The following is a 15,982-nucleotide window of genomic DNA, read 5'->3' on the forward strand; positions in this document are numbered from 1 at the left end:
TATTTCAAACATTTGGATGTTTTTTTTGTTCTAAGCATAGCTCTGCTCCAGTGAATGGTGAATATTGATAGTAGCTTCCTCATTTTTCCTACCTGAAAAGAAACCACGTTACTAATTCTTTCTTTGAATTGAGAGACAGAGGTGTCTGACATCCTTCTTCCAGTCTTTCGGTGATGTGGATAAGGTCTCTGTCCTGTCTTGGGCACTTGGTGTCAGCATGGTGAGCTAAGAAAGTCTCTGGAGTTGACTTGGTTTTACAGAGTTCTCTGGCTATCCAGCATAACTTGGTGACTTTGGGCAAGTTACTAAACCTGTGTCTGGTCAGTTACCTACAAAATGAAGAGGACAGTGGTCTCATTTTATAGGGCTCTGGGAGAAGTAAAGGAGATCATTTATGTAAAGCATCCAGAACGGGGCCCAATACTCAGTATTCATTAAATGTGGGCTCAGCAGTGTGAGAAATCTGAGCTAATGACCATAAGGAGACAGAAAAGATGGGTGAAAAAGATTAAAAATTCAACTTGATGAGTAAGAGTGGAATTAGAAAGACATATTGTTCACGTGGAATAAACTGAGGAAAATCAAAATGTACACTGATCTTAGTCTGATATGTCTGCATTTGGTCATTCAAAAAACTACAGAAAAAGTTTACACAGTCATGTTTGGTTTGCAAAAAAGTGGTTGCCAAAGGAACGCAAATTATTAAGGTTTTTCTAGAAAAAGTATTATTGTAATCGAAAATTATGAGGCAAATCATTATTGATACATATGCACATGTGATAAATACAATAGGAATATTATAAGTAAGGGTAAAAAGAGTCCTGTCAAAAAGGGGTAATTGTTTTGTCATCTTCCCTTAAATATTGTCAGATACATTTTCGGGTGATTATTTCATAAACTCATTCAAGACAAAGAAGACAACAGAATTAAAAATATATGATGCTTTATTGTCAAAAATAGACAAACTTTAATTTCCTTTAACAGGAATATTAATTTAAGAATCTCCATAAGCCATCACCATTTTGTGAGCACAAAAGACAAGAGTCAATGACGACTGTTAGTGGAAGGACAATGGTTCTACATCCAAGCCAGAGAAGCCATGCCCACAGAATCACGGTGACTTTTAAGCCCAAAACAGTAACAGACATGCAAATGAGGTCGACTGCTCCAGGCCCAGTCCCGTAAGAATCTGCCTTGCCGCATCTTTTCAAACAGGTGAGGAGTTAGATTTCTTAGACTGCTTGATTTGAGTTGTGAAATTTTAGGTCACATATAGGATCCGTAACAGGATCATACCCGCTTTTGAGCAACACCAGGATGAAGACATTTGTCCCTATAACCCTGGCTTCAGGCACCTAAAGTGGTACTAATAATTTGGGCAGAAGACGTGACCGAGCTCCTTCTCCGTGATTTACAGCAAAAATATGAGGGCCTCGCTGTATTGAATACTGCAGTCTGGAGGCTACATTCTCTCATTAACATAAAACAAGAATGGCTAAGGACCTACCTAGGAGGAACAAGAAAAAAAAATCAGGCCTTTCTTGTTCCCGAGGGACACGTCTCCAGGGCTGAAGAAAACTGGTTATCTAGACCATGATTTTCATTCCCTGGTCTGTACTGTACACCAGCTATCCTTAGCCAGAGAAGACTTTACAAATAGGCCCATGTTGATCAAGAAAATGGTAACATGTACCTATGATCTCCTTTGAAGATTCAAGTTAAGGAGAAACACCTCAGTTCCCAAGAGAGTTCAGAGCCAGATATCACTGACCAGGTGAGATGCTTCATCTGAGGATAAGCATCTGTGATAATGAAAAGAGGCTAGATTATCAAATGAATGAGAAAGGAAGTAGATCTGAGAACTCACTTCCCAGCCCCTTACACAGTCACCATGCCCTCAGGGGAAGGAAGAGGGATCAACTGTACTGCAAAAAAAATCTGTTCAACCCTTTCCACTTCTCTAGCTTAAAGATAACATTCAGTATTTGAGAACTAGAAATACGGAGCTTGTAATGTACCATAAAGTTATTTTAAACAATACTGTGGTTACATGGATGACAATACAGCCTTTTGCCACCTCTAAAACAGAAGCATAGAGAAAATGCAAAGAAACGCAGAAGTAGTTCTGTTCTTGTTCCGGCATTTCTTATTCACTCTTGCATGGGGTGAAGTTTTAATTACATTCACCCACAAAGTTCTAACCTCCAGTCTAAGAACCCTTCATATTTGAGTAGGGGCAGGAAAGTGGTGTGGGCTTCTGGAAGTTTCGACGGACTAAGCATCATGACATTTCTGTGATTGAAAGGATTATCCTTAAAACACAGAAAAAAAAAAGCCACATGAAAATCGAATTAGGCACATTTGGTTTATCGTCTATTTAGCAAGACTACCTGGAAAAAGCAAGGTCAAATATAAAACTAAAGTGGACTGCTTCTTTTATTCCATGCCATTTTGTAAAAACATGTGATATAGGCAAAAAAATGTACACTTTCTCTGGTCCTTTCTCAAAGCCATGAACTCAGCCTTTTAGTTGGGTTGCCGTAAATATGAAGCCTGGAAGGGAGATGACTCAGTTTGGGGTTTCTCGTAGAGAGCAGGCAGGGTGACTAAAATGACTCTCTTGGAGCAGCTGCGTAGTGTTAAGGACCCAATCATAAAAAGGACCTTTGAAATCTCTGCTCTTCAGCACTCTTCAATGACTGTGGTTCCAATCAAGGAGTAAAGCTTTTTCTTCACAAGTCGGAATCCCGAGCTCAGGATCAGAGTTCGCTTGAGGCCAGAGGAGAAGCGACCTCGGCTGAAGAAAAAGTCCCTGAAGCTAGTCCACGAGCCGTTCTCCTGCTTAAACACAAGGGTCAGCTCAAAAGTGGGCACCACGCTCGAATCACACACAATCTTATCCAGCTTTTTACATACGTTTTCGATTTCCAAGTTCACGTGCATGACGCAACCTCGCAGTCCGCAGGGCTCCGTGGAGGACAGCCGCAGGACATCCTGAGCAATCCTCTGGGTCAGTTTCTCCGGGACGAGGACTTTCGAGCAACCGAGTTTGGTCTGCTTTGATTTGGACAGACAGTTCTCCAGCATTTTCGCCAAACTCTGGCAAGTTGTCTCCTCAAACATCACCTCATTGAGGTTCGGTTCTGGAACAACGTAATCCCAGTAGTCAAAATCTGTAGGAAGCAGAAGTTCGAGATGAAGGAAGGAAAGAAAGAAAGAAATTCCAGAGTGGGTAAAGCACACCAAGATAGCAACGCGGGCTACTTCGATCTACCATGCCAGCCTGTTGCTCATATTTGTAGGGGAGTCAGCAGACTTCACTTTGGGGCTGCCTAGCTGGGTAACAGGGCAAGTCACTGAACCTCTCGCAGATTGAAAATGCATCTATGGAAGTTTTGATAAATAGGTTGGACCCTTTTCCTTTAAATGTACATGTGTCTTACAGGCTGGATCAAAAATCTATATATGGTTTTCCTAGAACACCAGTGACTGTCTTTTCTTTCCTGCTTCCTTACTTGCTCTGAGGGTTTTCTAATTTTGTTTCACAGAGAACAGGCTTCACTTTGGGAATAAAAATGGTCATAATTTTTTTTTTTTTTTGATGAAGAGACTGTTCGTTTCTAAGAATTACATGTGTTTGTAATTGTAAAATGCAGGATTTCTGCTACTGCTCCTTACTAATGAACTTAAAATGAACTTGATGAGCTATATTAAATATCGAATTTGTGTCTTTCTTTAAAAGTCTCTATGGGAATGGTCTATGGATCCCAATTTTAGCTTCAACCTCTTTGATTAAAAATTGCTCAAAGGGAAGACCTTTGAGGTCCACCAGGATATTTATAACTGGCTGGGTAGTTTTCCTCGCCAAGCAAAACAAAACTGTCCTAGGAAAATAAAATTAGATTTGCTCAAAGGAAAAGAGATAGCTCTGCATTTGGTCACCTACCTTCCAAATTAATCCTACCTCTTGGCAGGATGCCACACCACACACCACACACGCAGTCAACTGGGCAACCCCTCCCCCTAAGCATACTTCACCTTCATTGGCTACTGTCTCTTCCTCTCCCCACATCACCTATTCAGTTAGGTCATTGTTTTTGTTCTCGTTTTTACAACTCAATGAAACAAATGTACTCCAAATGAGAAGGCTCCATATTTTACCTATACTGAAGACAGAACATTTTAGAGCTTTGGCCTATAAAATTAGATCATCAACCATTTGGCCTTCTAAGTGAGGAAGGCCCAAAGAAATTAAGCAATTTGCAGATGCCACATAGCTCCTTAGTGGCAGAGCAGGATGCTAACCTAGAAACTGCTGTTTAAAATTGCAAATCAAAGTATGTCCATCACCACTGCTGTTTCAAAATTTCCTTCCTGCATTAAAAACAGAATACTGGGTATATCCACAAATAGAATACTACTCAGCAATAAAAAGGAACACTGGTGGAAGGAACCACTTTAAAGGACCTCAGAATTATGAAGCGGCCAGAAAGAAATCAGATGCAAAAGAGTACGTATTACATGATTCTATTCGTATGAAACTGTGGAGGCAAAACTAATTTATGGTGACAAAAAGCAGATCAGTGTTTCCCTGGGGACAGGGGAGAGGGAGAGTGGAAAATTGATGGCAAATGGGCACATGGGAATTTGGGGGTAGAGAGCCATGGCAGTGGTTATAAGGGGGATACGTTGTTAAAATTCAAAATTGTACACTTCAAATTCACCAAAACTTCACAACCCCTTAAGGAACCTCTCTAACTTTTAACCCCCAAACACCCTCTTAGCCGCAAACTAAACCGTGCAGTCTTCGTTTTGTTTGTTTGTTTGTTTTTTGTTTTTTGGGTGTGTGTGTTTGCTACTTTTGTTTCTCACTACCATGAACAGAAGATGCTAGAAAGTTTGGAAAGAAGTCTTTTCAGAGGGATTTGGCGGCACACCCTACATCGAGGAAGGGGGCCACATCGCCCACTCTCCCATCTCATCTATCCAGGGGCCGCGACTTTTGGAGGAGAGAGAGGTAGGCAGCTGAGACACTCACCATTTAGGAGGCTCTCCCGGTGGAAGCCATGGTCCGGCAACTCCGAAATGCAGGCCGGGTTCTTACTGCTCAAACTGCCAGTTGCAACCATGGTCAACGGCTCTGTTTCCCTCGCGGGGGCGGAACGGCCTTTCCGGGGCGCTGGAAAAAGAAGAGAAGAAGGACGGATTTGCAAAGCAGGCAAGACGTGCAGAGGCTTCTAAAACGCCCAGCGCCCCGGGAGCGCACTAGCGGAGGAAGTCAGTTTCCAAAGGGGAAGAACCGGCCTCCTCAACTCAAGTTTCCAAAGCCCCGGGAGCGGAGACGCCAGCTACAGTCACGACCTAAAACTAAGTCAAAGTTAGCGAAACTCAGAGCCGACGTGACCCGCCGAACGCACCGCTGGGCGGGGAGCAGCGAAGCCCTCCGCCCCCGCTCCGTCCCCAGAGGCCGCTGCTTAGCTCACCTGCCGTGAATTCGCTAGGACCCGGGCGCTCGCGGACAAAGCGGCGGGGTAAGCGGAGGCACGGACTCTTCTCAATAACCTCCTCCCTCGGAGGCTCGGGGACCTGCAGACGCAAGCACTGGTCGACCCCCAACCCACGCAGCACCCGCTCCACTGAGCAGCATCGCCCCTGGGGCCGGGAGGGCTTTATAGGCCCAGCCTCCTCACCCTGCCGCGGCCCGCCCACCTGCACCACCCCTCCGCAGCCCTGCGCCCCGCCCTTCCCGGGGTCGGATTGCATTTCAACCCAGACACTTGCAGCGGCCCAAGGGGAGCCGCTGGGAATTGAGGATAGGCTTGCGGCAGGGTAGACACCTGCTGTTTCCTGGGTGGGCCGCAGGTCACCGAGGCTGCAATTCCGGGTGTACGACCCACCGAAAACTGACCACTTGCTTCCACTACAGGCTTGGATTCTTCAGCGCGACCCCACCCCCAGCGCGCGCTCACGCTCACGCCTCTGGTGCTCGTGTTAAGATTCTGTCCCGGGCAGCGAGAGCTTTCCGTCCTTTGTCTATTACCCTGACCTGAGGCTTCGCTGTGTCGTACTGAAACTTTGTTAATATCTGTTTGGATGTTCAATGAACATCATTTATGCATTTAGTTCTGGCCTCTAACCAAGTCAACTCTACTCCGTGGGTTTCTACATCTTTCCCTCCTGCCCGAGATCAGATTTAGCTCGCCTTTTCCGTATCGGAGGCTCTCCAGCAATTTAGGAAGGGTCTTCATCTTCCACTCCTCTCCTGGCACCCTAAGGTGGTTTCATCTATGACTAATGCGTTTTCTCCGCTAGAAGGGTGAGCCTGGTACTCTTCCAATTAGACCTGGCTCCAGAGCGCCGGGAGCTTGAATGAAGGGGAGTTTGCCAAAAACTAAGCAAAACCATTGGTGGGACCTTAGCTGCTTCTTTCGGCTGGCCTCCGGATCGCCTGGAGCCGTTGTCATACCCAGAGGCAGAACTTTCTGGCCAGTCCTGTGCTCCTGGGCAGTCTTGAAGGGGCTTGGAGGGTGAAGATACAGAGGAGTTTTAGAAACTGCCAGGAATATTCCCTGTGAGGCTTGATGGGCAGTTCTGAACCTGAGCGCACGTGCAGAAGGACCGTGCACAGACGCAACATGCTCGCACAACCCTTAAGCAGGAGGCCAAATACTATGTTTTCTTCCAAAGTTACTACGCCGCCCTTCTCCTGCTTTGATGTGCGGTAGGAGGTGGTCTGCTCAGAGTGGTCACTCCCGAAGAAGGTGGTGGGTCAGGAGGGAAAGGGAGGCGATGCCTGGAGGGGAAGACTGTGTACAAGTAGGAGGATCTAGTGTTGGCTCCTGGTCTTTTTTGGATTATGTGTACAAGGATCTGTAGGTTAGGGCCTTGAAAAACAGTTTCAGCTGTCCAGGCTAAACACTCATAGTAAGAAAAACAACAACAGAAGGGGTAAGGAGGGTGTGATAAACAGATCAGTGGGAGGACCCTGGGAGGCAGGGCAGCAGAAATGAAAGCCAGCCTGACAGTCCATTTTTAACTCGACTCAGGCAGCTGCACTGCCGGAAGGTCAGGCCAGCCAAGGAGGGAGATGCTGATAGGCTGGTTTGAAAGCAGATTTCCACTTCTAGTTAAATAACAGAAAAGTGGGAGATAAACAAGCCCATTTAAGCTGATTAAAAAGCAGTTTCAGTGGCTAGTATGCTCAGGACCCATAGATGGGCCCCTGTTCCCATCTCCCAGGGCAGCTGCCTAGCTGTCTTGGGGGGAGAGGAGGGGATGCGCAAGCCATCAAGAGTCCTTTCCTTAACTGGGTGGCGATATTAATGCAGGGGCCACCTCCCTGCCTCCAAGGAGAGTGATTAGGATTAATATAATGAGTGCTCTGAACCTACACCAGTGAAATAAAGAAATTACCCATTTCATTTCCCTTAGGTATTTAGGCAAAATGTGTAAACTAAGTACTCCCGAAGGGCCAGAAAGATTATTGGGCCTTCTAGAACGTAGCAGTTACTCTTCGCTCACCCGACTAACTGAAATTTTGCAAAGCCCTTTGGGATTTTACTGCAGAAAATAATTTACCTATGTATGAAAGACTGAATAATATTCTCTTTGGCTGAATGGGCCTAGCTTTGGGGAATTACAGGGCATAAGGAATGATGATGTGAAACACATACTTGGGATAATTAGTGGAGATTGTCTTTCTCATCTACTTTTTAAGGGATAAAAAAAATCCATTCTATCACCAGTTTTCATCTCTGCGGGACCCGACTTTTAAAAATAAATCATAGAGCCAAATGCCATCGTAGTCTTGTAAAGAGATGACCGGCCTAGAACGTGCATACACTTGCCCGGTTTAGGAGAAAGGTTGATGTACGTTACAACAGGAGACAGTCAGGGACCACAGCCACAGCCAGCCATGAACATTTCGTGGTTGAGGCACATCGCCCAGGGAACAGAGAGGAGGCCTGGATTCTGAGCCCTGCTTACCATTAGTCCATTAATTTTTACATGCTCTGGATATAGTTAAATATCATGGAAGGTTCACAGGGGTGTATCAGGTGTTTAGTGCTGAAGTACATTTCATTGCTCTTTTGTTATATGCTCTCTAGGGTTGTAAAAAGAGTTTGTGAGGGTGCTTGCTGGAAACGGTAGTTGAATATGAAGAGAGATTGGTTAAATCACTTGACTGTCTTGCATAAACCAGTGTAATATAACAAACTACCAAAGTCATAAGTAAGGCCTTTGATTTAAGCATGATTTTTTTTTGTTACTATGATTTACTCATCCACCTAAAAAAGAAAAATAGTGGTAACACGTGACAACCGTATGTTCATCTGATGTATATACAAATATGGAAGTTCCATGACCCCCTCCTGTCTAAATATAGTATTCATAATATCATTGCTTACATACAGCATAAATTCAGAACACCAGGGATATTATAAAAAATGAAAAACGAATATGATGCTTTAATATAATATTCTGGGAGATAGTGGTGTTTTGTGCATTCATGACTTGGAGTGTTGAATATTTATTATATGTTTTATCAGCCAATTTTCTCTCCTTATCCAGTACGAGCCATTGTTCTTGAGGTCTTATTAATACGGTTACATCCAGTGCACTGCTAATTTCATTTCATGAATTATGACACCAGAGGAAAAATGACTGGGTTTCCTAATCTGTACAAGGGGTTCAGGGAAGATTCACAGGACACGGAATGCCCTTAGCAAGCTCATGTGGTTGTCATGAGATGAAAAGAGAAACCCTTATAATCAATGCTAAATATTATTTCTTTTTTTATAAAGAAATCCAGGATCTTTCAATGCACACTATTGGGGCATCTGGGTGGCTCAGTCAGTTAAGCATCTGATTCTTGGTTTTGGCTCAGGTCCTAATCTTGGGATCGTGGGATCAGGCTCTGTGGTGAGCTGACCATGGAGTCTGATTCGTATTCTCTCTACCACCCCCTTTGCTCCCCCCTCCCCCAATTCCGGGTAACTCGCACTCTCTTTCTCTCTTGAATAAATAAATAAAATCTTTAAAATAAATGCACATTATCTCTGGCTCTCCTTGGTTATGCCAAATTTGTAAATATAGTACTTATGTGCACTTTTGGAACAGGGTCTGGTACAGAGCTAGTGCTTAATGAGTGATAGCTGTTATTACTGCAATTATTATTCTGAGATTGTGGTTCTCTGTTTATTGCAGCAAGTGCTAATGGGGCTAAGTGGGGTTGGGGAAGTATTGTTAAAACAGAACAAAATTTATCATCTTTCCTGTTTGTAGGAAGTACGGGAAATATTTGCCACTGATTGGGAAAGATGACTTTTTTTCTATGATAGTACATGCGTAACTTAATGGGAGTGCAGGAAGGAGACTTTTAATGATAAATAAGAAAATAATGTGGGTACAAAGTTGTCTTGGTGCAAAATACAGAATTATATGTATTAACTTTCCTATATTAATCTAGGAATTGGTTTTCTGGAAAAAATCACAGATATTTGAGATCATTGCCTAAAGAAGCACTCAAACGTTTCAAGGCATGTATGACCCCCTGTGAACACTGGATGAGATATGTCATCATTGTTTTTGTCTTTGAGGGTGCTCCAACCAATAAAATTTCCATTTAATGATGAAATATGCAATGAGTTAGTTTATAGAATAACAAGATTTTCCATTAAGTAAGGTAACATGAAGACTTATTTGGTATAAGACCAAAAAAAAAAAAAAAACCAGTAGAAAATAATACATAATATCTGCAACTAAAAGCTGAGAGAACCTTCCAGTAGCAGAAGGCATTGCCTCTTTAAATTCAAGCAGAGAAATGGTTACCATAGTGACTTATCTCTTAAAATAGTTGTATGTTTTTTTCTTTTCATAAACAATGTTATGTATTATCTCCCTTGAAATAAAGAAAGCTGACATGCTTAAATGTGACACCATCTCTGATTTCCTCTATTATACAAAGATTTATAATTCAGGAGCCTGCATAAAAGAATGTCAGCTAGGAGCATGGAGAAGGTCCTTGACACTTTTCTAGGGATACACCTTAAAACCTTTGCAAGTTCCAAGTTGGGGAATACCACCATGGTATACCATTCCTTTGGAATTCGTGTGTGCGTACAGATAAGAAGAGGAAAATATAGTTATGTGTTCAGGTAGATGGTAGTCCTTCATTGGTCCCCCTCCCTGTACTAGCCAAGTGTCTTATTCTGATGGACAAGCTTTGCACAATTTTTGTCATTCACATTGGTGTCCCGGAAAAGTTCCACATTGCTTTGTGACATAACCCTGTGGGATTGCACAAGAAAATAATTAAATCCAAGAATGCCCATGTGTAGACCAGATAGAAAAATCTGGTTGTCTTGAGAGTGGGTCTGATCCCCATTCTATAAAGAACATTAATGTTAAAAAGCTTGACGAGGGGGCGCCTGGGTGGCTCAGTGGGTTAGAGCCTCTGCCTTCGGCTCTGGTCGTGGTCCCGGGGTCCTGGGATCGAGCCCCGTGTCAGGCTGTCTGCTCGGCGGGGAGCCTGCTTCCACCTCTCTCTATGCCTGCCTCTCTGCCTACTTGTGATCTCTGTCTGTCAAATGAATGAATAAAATATTAAAAAAAAAAAAAAAGAAAACCACTTACCTAAACCACAACCACACTGACCACTTTTCTATCACTGCAAATAATCCCATGTATGTTCTCACTAGCTAAACCGTAAGCATCCCAAGAACAAGAACTGTATTTCTCCTTTAAAAAAAAAAAAGCTTGACGAAGTCAAAGAGAGATTCTGTTTTTTTTTTTTTTTTTTTTTTTTTTTAATCTTCATGGTTTAGTGGTTAGGTGTATGGACTGTGGGGCCTAACTGCCTAGCCATATCCTAGCAATGACATTAATTAGCTGTATAAACTCTGATAAGGTACTTAACATTTCTGTGTCTCCATTTCTACCTTTAAAAATGTGAATTATAATAACTGTTCCAAATGCGGGACTGTTGTGGGGATTAAAATAGTTAATGTGCAAGACACTCAGAGAATAATAGTTCTGATTATGATTACGAATTTTGCTCTGACTTTGAAAAATCCCCAATGCCTCGGTGACATTTTTATGAAAAGGTAGCTAAGGGAAGTGTTCTCATGTGTTCGAGGGTATGTATAAAATTTTAATGTATTCATCTGTTGGCCAACTGACATTCAGTAAGTTTTAGTTGAGTATTAACTGTCCGTTAGGCACTGGGAATACAATAGGTCCTTGTCTCCTGGGAGATTGTAGTTTAGAAAGGAATGTAGACAAATAAATAATGAGGTTATAATTTGCGTGATAAGTTAGGGTGCTATAGGGAGCTATGGCAGCTAATGGTATAAGCACTAGCATACTTTGAAGGAAGGTTTATGCTTTCTACTCAGTATGTTTCCTGGACCCGTAGCACAAACACCTTCCAGGAACTTGTAAGAAATCCAGAACATCAGTCCTGAACCCAACTGACACAGAATCATCTTTTTGAAAAGATCCCTAGATGATTCATCTTGCATGCAATTAAAATTTGAGAAGCACAGATTAAAGAGTAAAAACCAGTAAGGCCATCTCAGCATTTGTAAAACTGATTCTAGGCCAATTAATTAAAAAAAAATTTATTGAGTTCCTACTATATGCAAAGCGTGGCCTTGACCAATAGGTGGGTCAGATAAGTGTTTGCTGATTCTCCATAGCTCTGGTCAGACATCATGGCCCGAATGAATCTAGTCAGTGCTGTGTGGCTTTCAACCTTTGGGCCCAGCTCATAAAATCATGCCCAGCTACATGAAAACAGTCTGATTTTCCGAGTAGATTGTATTGTATAAAAATAAAATCCTGTTTAATAAACTTGAGGCACTGTCAAACTGTAAATTGTTTCAACCTTGTCGAAATGGAAGCCAATTATGTAACATATGGAATGGGCTTACTTTGCTAAGTGTATTTAAAATAATCACTCTGCGGAAAGTTGTGTTTGCAGACAACAAATTTGGAAGGAAGGGTGTAATACAGAAAGATATAGATCTGATTACTTCCAAATTTACTGGAGAGGGTAAATACAGTTATGCAAGTATTCGTCTCTTCCACTATTATAACATAAAATATACTTTAAAACATTGCCTCGGTGTTTTGAAATATGGTGCAGGTAATTGAGAACTATTTTTATGGGTGGCATGTAGGTTATGGTGGAGGTTATAAATCATATTGCTGAAACAGCCTTTTGGGAGATGTCAGTGTAGCTGTAAGCACATTGAAGTGCATTCAGCTGTGTGATATTATTGATGCATGATATGTAAGCTGAGCAATGAATGGTACTTAACAGATTAGTGTATAGCAATACGTAACTACTTTTGCAGTAGGTTTTGATGTCCATATACTAAATACAAAAAGAAATACTCACTTCTGTGTGTATAACAGAACAGCCCACCTTCGTGATCTGACCTTAGGCTCTAACTCAACCAGATGAGGCTTCCAAGTCTGGTTTGGATACAAGTAGGCGTGGTGCAATTAAATTAAATCCTTTGAATTTCAGCTTTCTCATCTAGACTATGGAAGGCTCAGTGGAACAGTGTATGTTAAGTTTCTGGCAACAAGAGTCTTACATATTAAGAGCTAAGTCCAAGGTGGCTATCCCCAAAACTCATAGTTTGTAAATTTGCTCATGTGAATGCAAATTCTAATGCATATTATAATAATTCATCAAGTTCCATGTTGGGTTTTTCAGGATGATAGGGGGTTTTCTTTTGCCCATGATAAACAGTCAAGAGTGCACTAGCTATGGGGTACCCGGGTGGCTCAGTTGGTTAAGCAACTGCCTTCGGCTCAGGACATGATCCTGGAGTCCCGGGATTGAGTCCCACGTTGGGCTCCCTGCTCAGTGAGGAGTCTGCTTCTCCCTCTGACCTCTCCCCTCTCATTCTCTCTCTCTCTCTATCAAATAAATAGATAAAATCTTAAAAAAAAAAAAAAAGAGTGCTCTAGCTGGAGGATTAGGAGACCTGGCTCCACATGATAGTTTTTATGCTAGCTTGAACTCTGTCTTTGGACAGGAGTTGTCTATAGATTTAAGAGCAGCGGAGCCTAGGCCCTGGCTTAGTGTGTCTAGGAGGTAGAAAGAGAGGAAGTGGACAGGGTTCCCATAGTTGAGAACGATTCCTGTTGTGCCCAGAGGATCACATAGAATAGCAGGAAACAACCAGACCTGATGCTATGCTGAGGGCACCAGTGATGGCCATCTTGGTTTTAACCTGTGGGAGACAAATGACTAGAGGGTGGCTGTCTCATCTCCCCCCACCCCCATGCCCGAAGTCTCAACATTGCATTGGATTCAAATCCTCCACATGAGCATTGGGTCTATGGAGTAGGAGGATGAGGATGGTAAGGGGGGTGAGAATGACTGGCATTCAACTTAACTTCTTCCTTGGTGGAATAAAGGAGAAATACCAGATATTATGCTAGCAAATAGCAAAGCAGTAGTATTTATAATTGTGTAACTACCATGTGAACTAAGATTGATCTTATTTATATCTATCTACCAGCACAGCCATAGTTTTAATTCTAAAATATACATTCTTTTTTTTCTTTTTTTTTTTTGTTCAGTGTACGTATCTTGAAGAAGCTTTCTTGGAAGCCCTACTTTTAGCATTTATGTGTAACGTAAGAGTTCCTTATCTAGTGCATTTTTTTTTTAGCTTAACCATTATTGAAATATTGCTGCCTACCAAGAAATCTCTATATAAAGTTCTTCTTAAAAAGTATTTTTAATGTGTTCTGTTTTTAAACAGTTACTATGAAAGCTCTATAGATCAGGAATATTTTTGTATTTTCCGTATCAGGGAGCTGTTTATAGATTGACATCATAAAGCTACAACCCTTTTAGGCAATGATGTAGGTAGAATCCCACAAATTTAACTACAAAAATTAGTTTTAGAAGAATGACCTTAAATATTTGTCTTACTCTAAAGTAGTCTGGCGGAAGGGTGCCTGGTGGCACCCAACTCTTGATTTTGGCTCAGGAGATGATCTCAGAGTGGTGAAGTTGAACCCCATGTCCGGCTCTGCACCAGGTGTGGAGCCCGTTTGTGATTCTCTCTCTCCCTGCTCCTCTGCCCCTATTCCTTCTAAAAAAATAAATAAATAAGTAGTCCAGGGAAGTGTTGCTGAAGAAGGTCTGGAAAACTTGAAACAAAGTGATAAAGAATAAAACAGAATTGACTTTGAATTTGCAAATAGCCGATTTAAAAATTACAAAGTGAAAAGTCAAATTCCTACGGACTCCCAGTCATGTGATTTTTTGCCCCCTACCCAAAGAAAGTAGCCACACTTGTTAGTTTTTATGTGTTCTTCTAGAATTTCCTCATGAAATTAAAAGCACATACTAACATATATTTTCATTTTCACTCGAAAGGGAAATATCATACTTAGGTTCTGTATGTTACCTTTTTGCACTGACAACATAGCTTGAGATTTTTCCATATGACTACATTTCTCTCTCTCTGTTTGCAGCTATGCAATGTTCTGCTTTTGTTTAACCAGTACCTCACAGAGGGACATTTTGATTATTTACAGATTTTTGCAATTACGTGCAGTGCTGTAACAAATAATCTTATTCATAAGTCACTTCTGGTTTGGGCAAGTATACCTATAAGATAAATACTCAGAGGAGGGACTTGTGAAACAAAGGATTAATGGGCAAAATATAGTTTGAAACATCTTGATAAATTATCCGTATAGCAGTTGTCCAGTTTGGGGCACCTACCAGGAGAGCATACGAATTCCTGTTTCCTCATAGTCTCTCAAACAAGTCTTCATTTATTTCAGATATATTTTAAGCATATATGATACCTTTCTGTATTGTTTTTACACGCTCTAGAAACTCACTGTTTTTTTTTTTTTTTAAAGATTTTGTTTATTTATTTGACAGACAGAGATCACAAGCAGGCAAAGAGAGAGGGGACGCAGGCTCCCTGCTGAGCAGAGAGCCCGATGCGGGGCTTGATCCCATGACCCTGGGATCATGACCTGAGCCAAAGGCAGAGGCTTAACCCACTGAGCCACCCAGGCGCCCCTAGAAACTCATTGTTTTTTTTTTTTTTTTTTAAAGATTTTATTTATTTATTTGACAGAGAGAGATCACAAGTAGGCAGAGAGGCAGGCAGAGTGAGAGGGGGGAAGCAGGCTCACCGCCGAGCAGCGAGCCCGATGTGGGGCTCGATTCCAGGACCCTGGGATCATGACCTGAGCCGAAGGCAGAGGCTTCAATCCACTGAGCCACCCAGGCACCCCTAGAAACTCATTGTTAAGGAGTAGTAATTTCTCTTATTCTAGGTAGGAATGATATTATTATCCTAATTTTAAAAAGAGGGAAACTACAAATGGGAAGTGTTAATGATAATTCTCAGGAAAAACTGGAGCTGTATTATACACTTCCTGATTCCTGACTTTTTATTTTTTTTTAATTTTTTTTTTATTTTTTTTTTAAAGATTTTATTTATTTATTTGTCAGAGAGAGAGAGAGAGAGTGAGCACAGGCAGACAGAGTGGCAGAGGGAGAAGCAGGCTCCCTGCAGAGCAAGGAGCCCGATGTGGGACTCGATCCCAGGACGCTGGGATCATGACCTGAGCCGAAGGCAGCCGCCTAACCAACCGAGCCACCCAGGCGTCCCTGATTCCTGACTTTTGAGGGAAAGCAGTGGGGCCATACCTGCAATGACCATATGATTTTACTGATCGGCCATCTCAGGCAACTAGAATGCATATATATATATATATAATTTTCCACTACTTGTATTATATTGTCAATCAGGTATTTTTCTGTTATGTGGGGGTCATTGCTGTGTTTATTGAAGCCAAAGGCCCTTTGATTTCTGTTAAGGAGAAAATATCCATCAGAGCAGAAAAAAATATCCTTCAATAAAAAACTTACAGGATGCCTGTAACTTGATTTCGATGTTCAAATAGTTAAATGACGTTTCTCTCT

At 42.0% G+C, this 15,982-nt stretch overlaps 1 protein-coding gene across 5 annotated transcripts; it reads right to left on the reverse strand.

Annotated features, from left to right (window-relative positions):
- Positions 1–928: 928 nt before the first annotated feature.
- DDIT4L (DNA damage inducible transcript 4 like) lies at positions 929–5,682 on the reverse strand. Of its 5 annotated transcripts, none has more exons than XM_080797592.1 (4): positions 5,484–5,682; positions 5,039–5,179; positions 2,917–3,173; positions 929–2,838 (listed from the first exon to the last, which is right to left on the reverse strand). In XM_080797592.1, exons 2-4 carry the CDS (start codon positions 5,127–5,129, stop codon positions 2,683–2,685), a joined length of 504 nt encoding a protein of 167 aa, XP_080653718.1. In that variant the 5' UTR covers positions 5,130–5,179; positions 5,484–5,682; the 3' UTR covers positions 929–2,682. The 5 variants fall into 5 exon arrangements, with proteins under 5 accessions (XP_080653718.1, XP_080653719.1, XP_080653717.1 ...); XM_080797593.1 differs by having other exon boundaries at positions 2,917–3,143; positions 5,484–5,639; XM_080797591.1 differs by having other exon boundaries at positions 929–2,841; positions 5,484–5,639.
- Between the last annotated feature and the right edge of the window lie 10,300 nt (positions 5,683–15,982).

This window comes from Martes martes (assembly GCF_963455335.1).
Source record: "Martes martes genome assembly, chromosome: 2".
NCBI classification, from domain to species: Eukaryota; Metazoa; Chordata; class Mammalia; order Carnivora; family Mustelidae; genus Martes; species Martes martes.

Coding starts and splice junctions, on each gene's coding strand:
- DDIT4L (XM_080797589.1), bottom strand. CDS start 5,129: ATGGTTGCAACTGGCAGTTTGAGCAGTAAGAACCCGGCCTGCATTTCG. Junction 3,174..5,038: donor CCGGGAGAGCCTCCTAAATG/GTGAGTGTCTCA, acceptor TGCTTCCTACAG/ATTTTGACTACTGGGATTAC.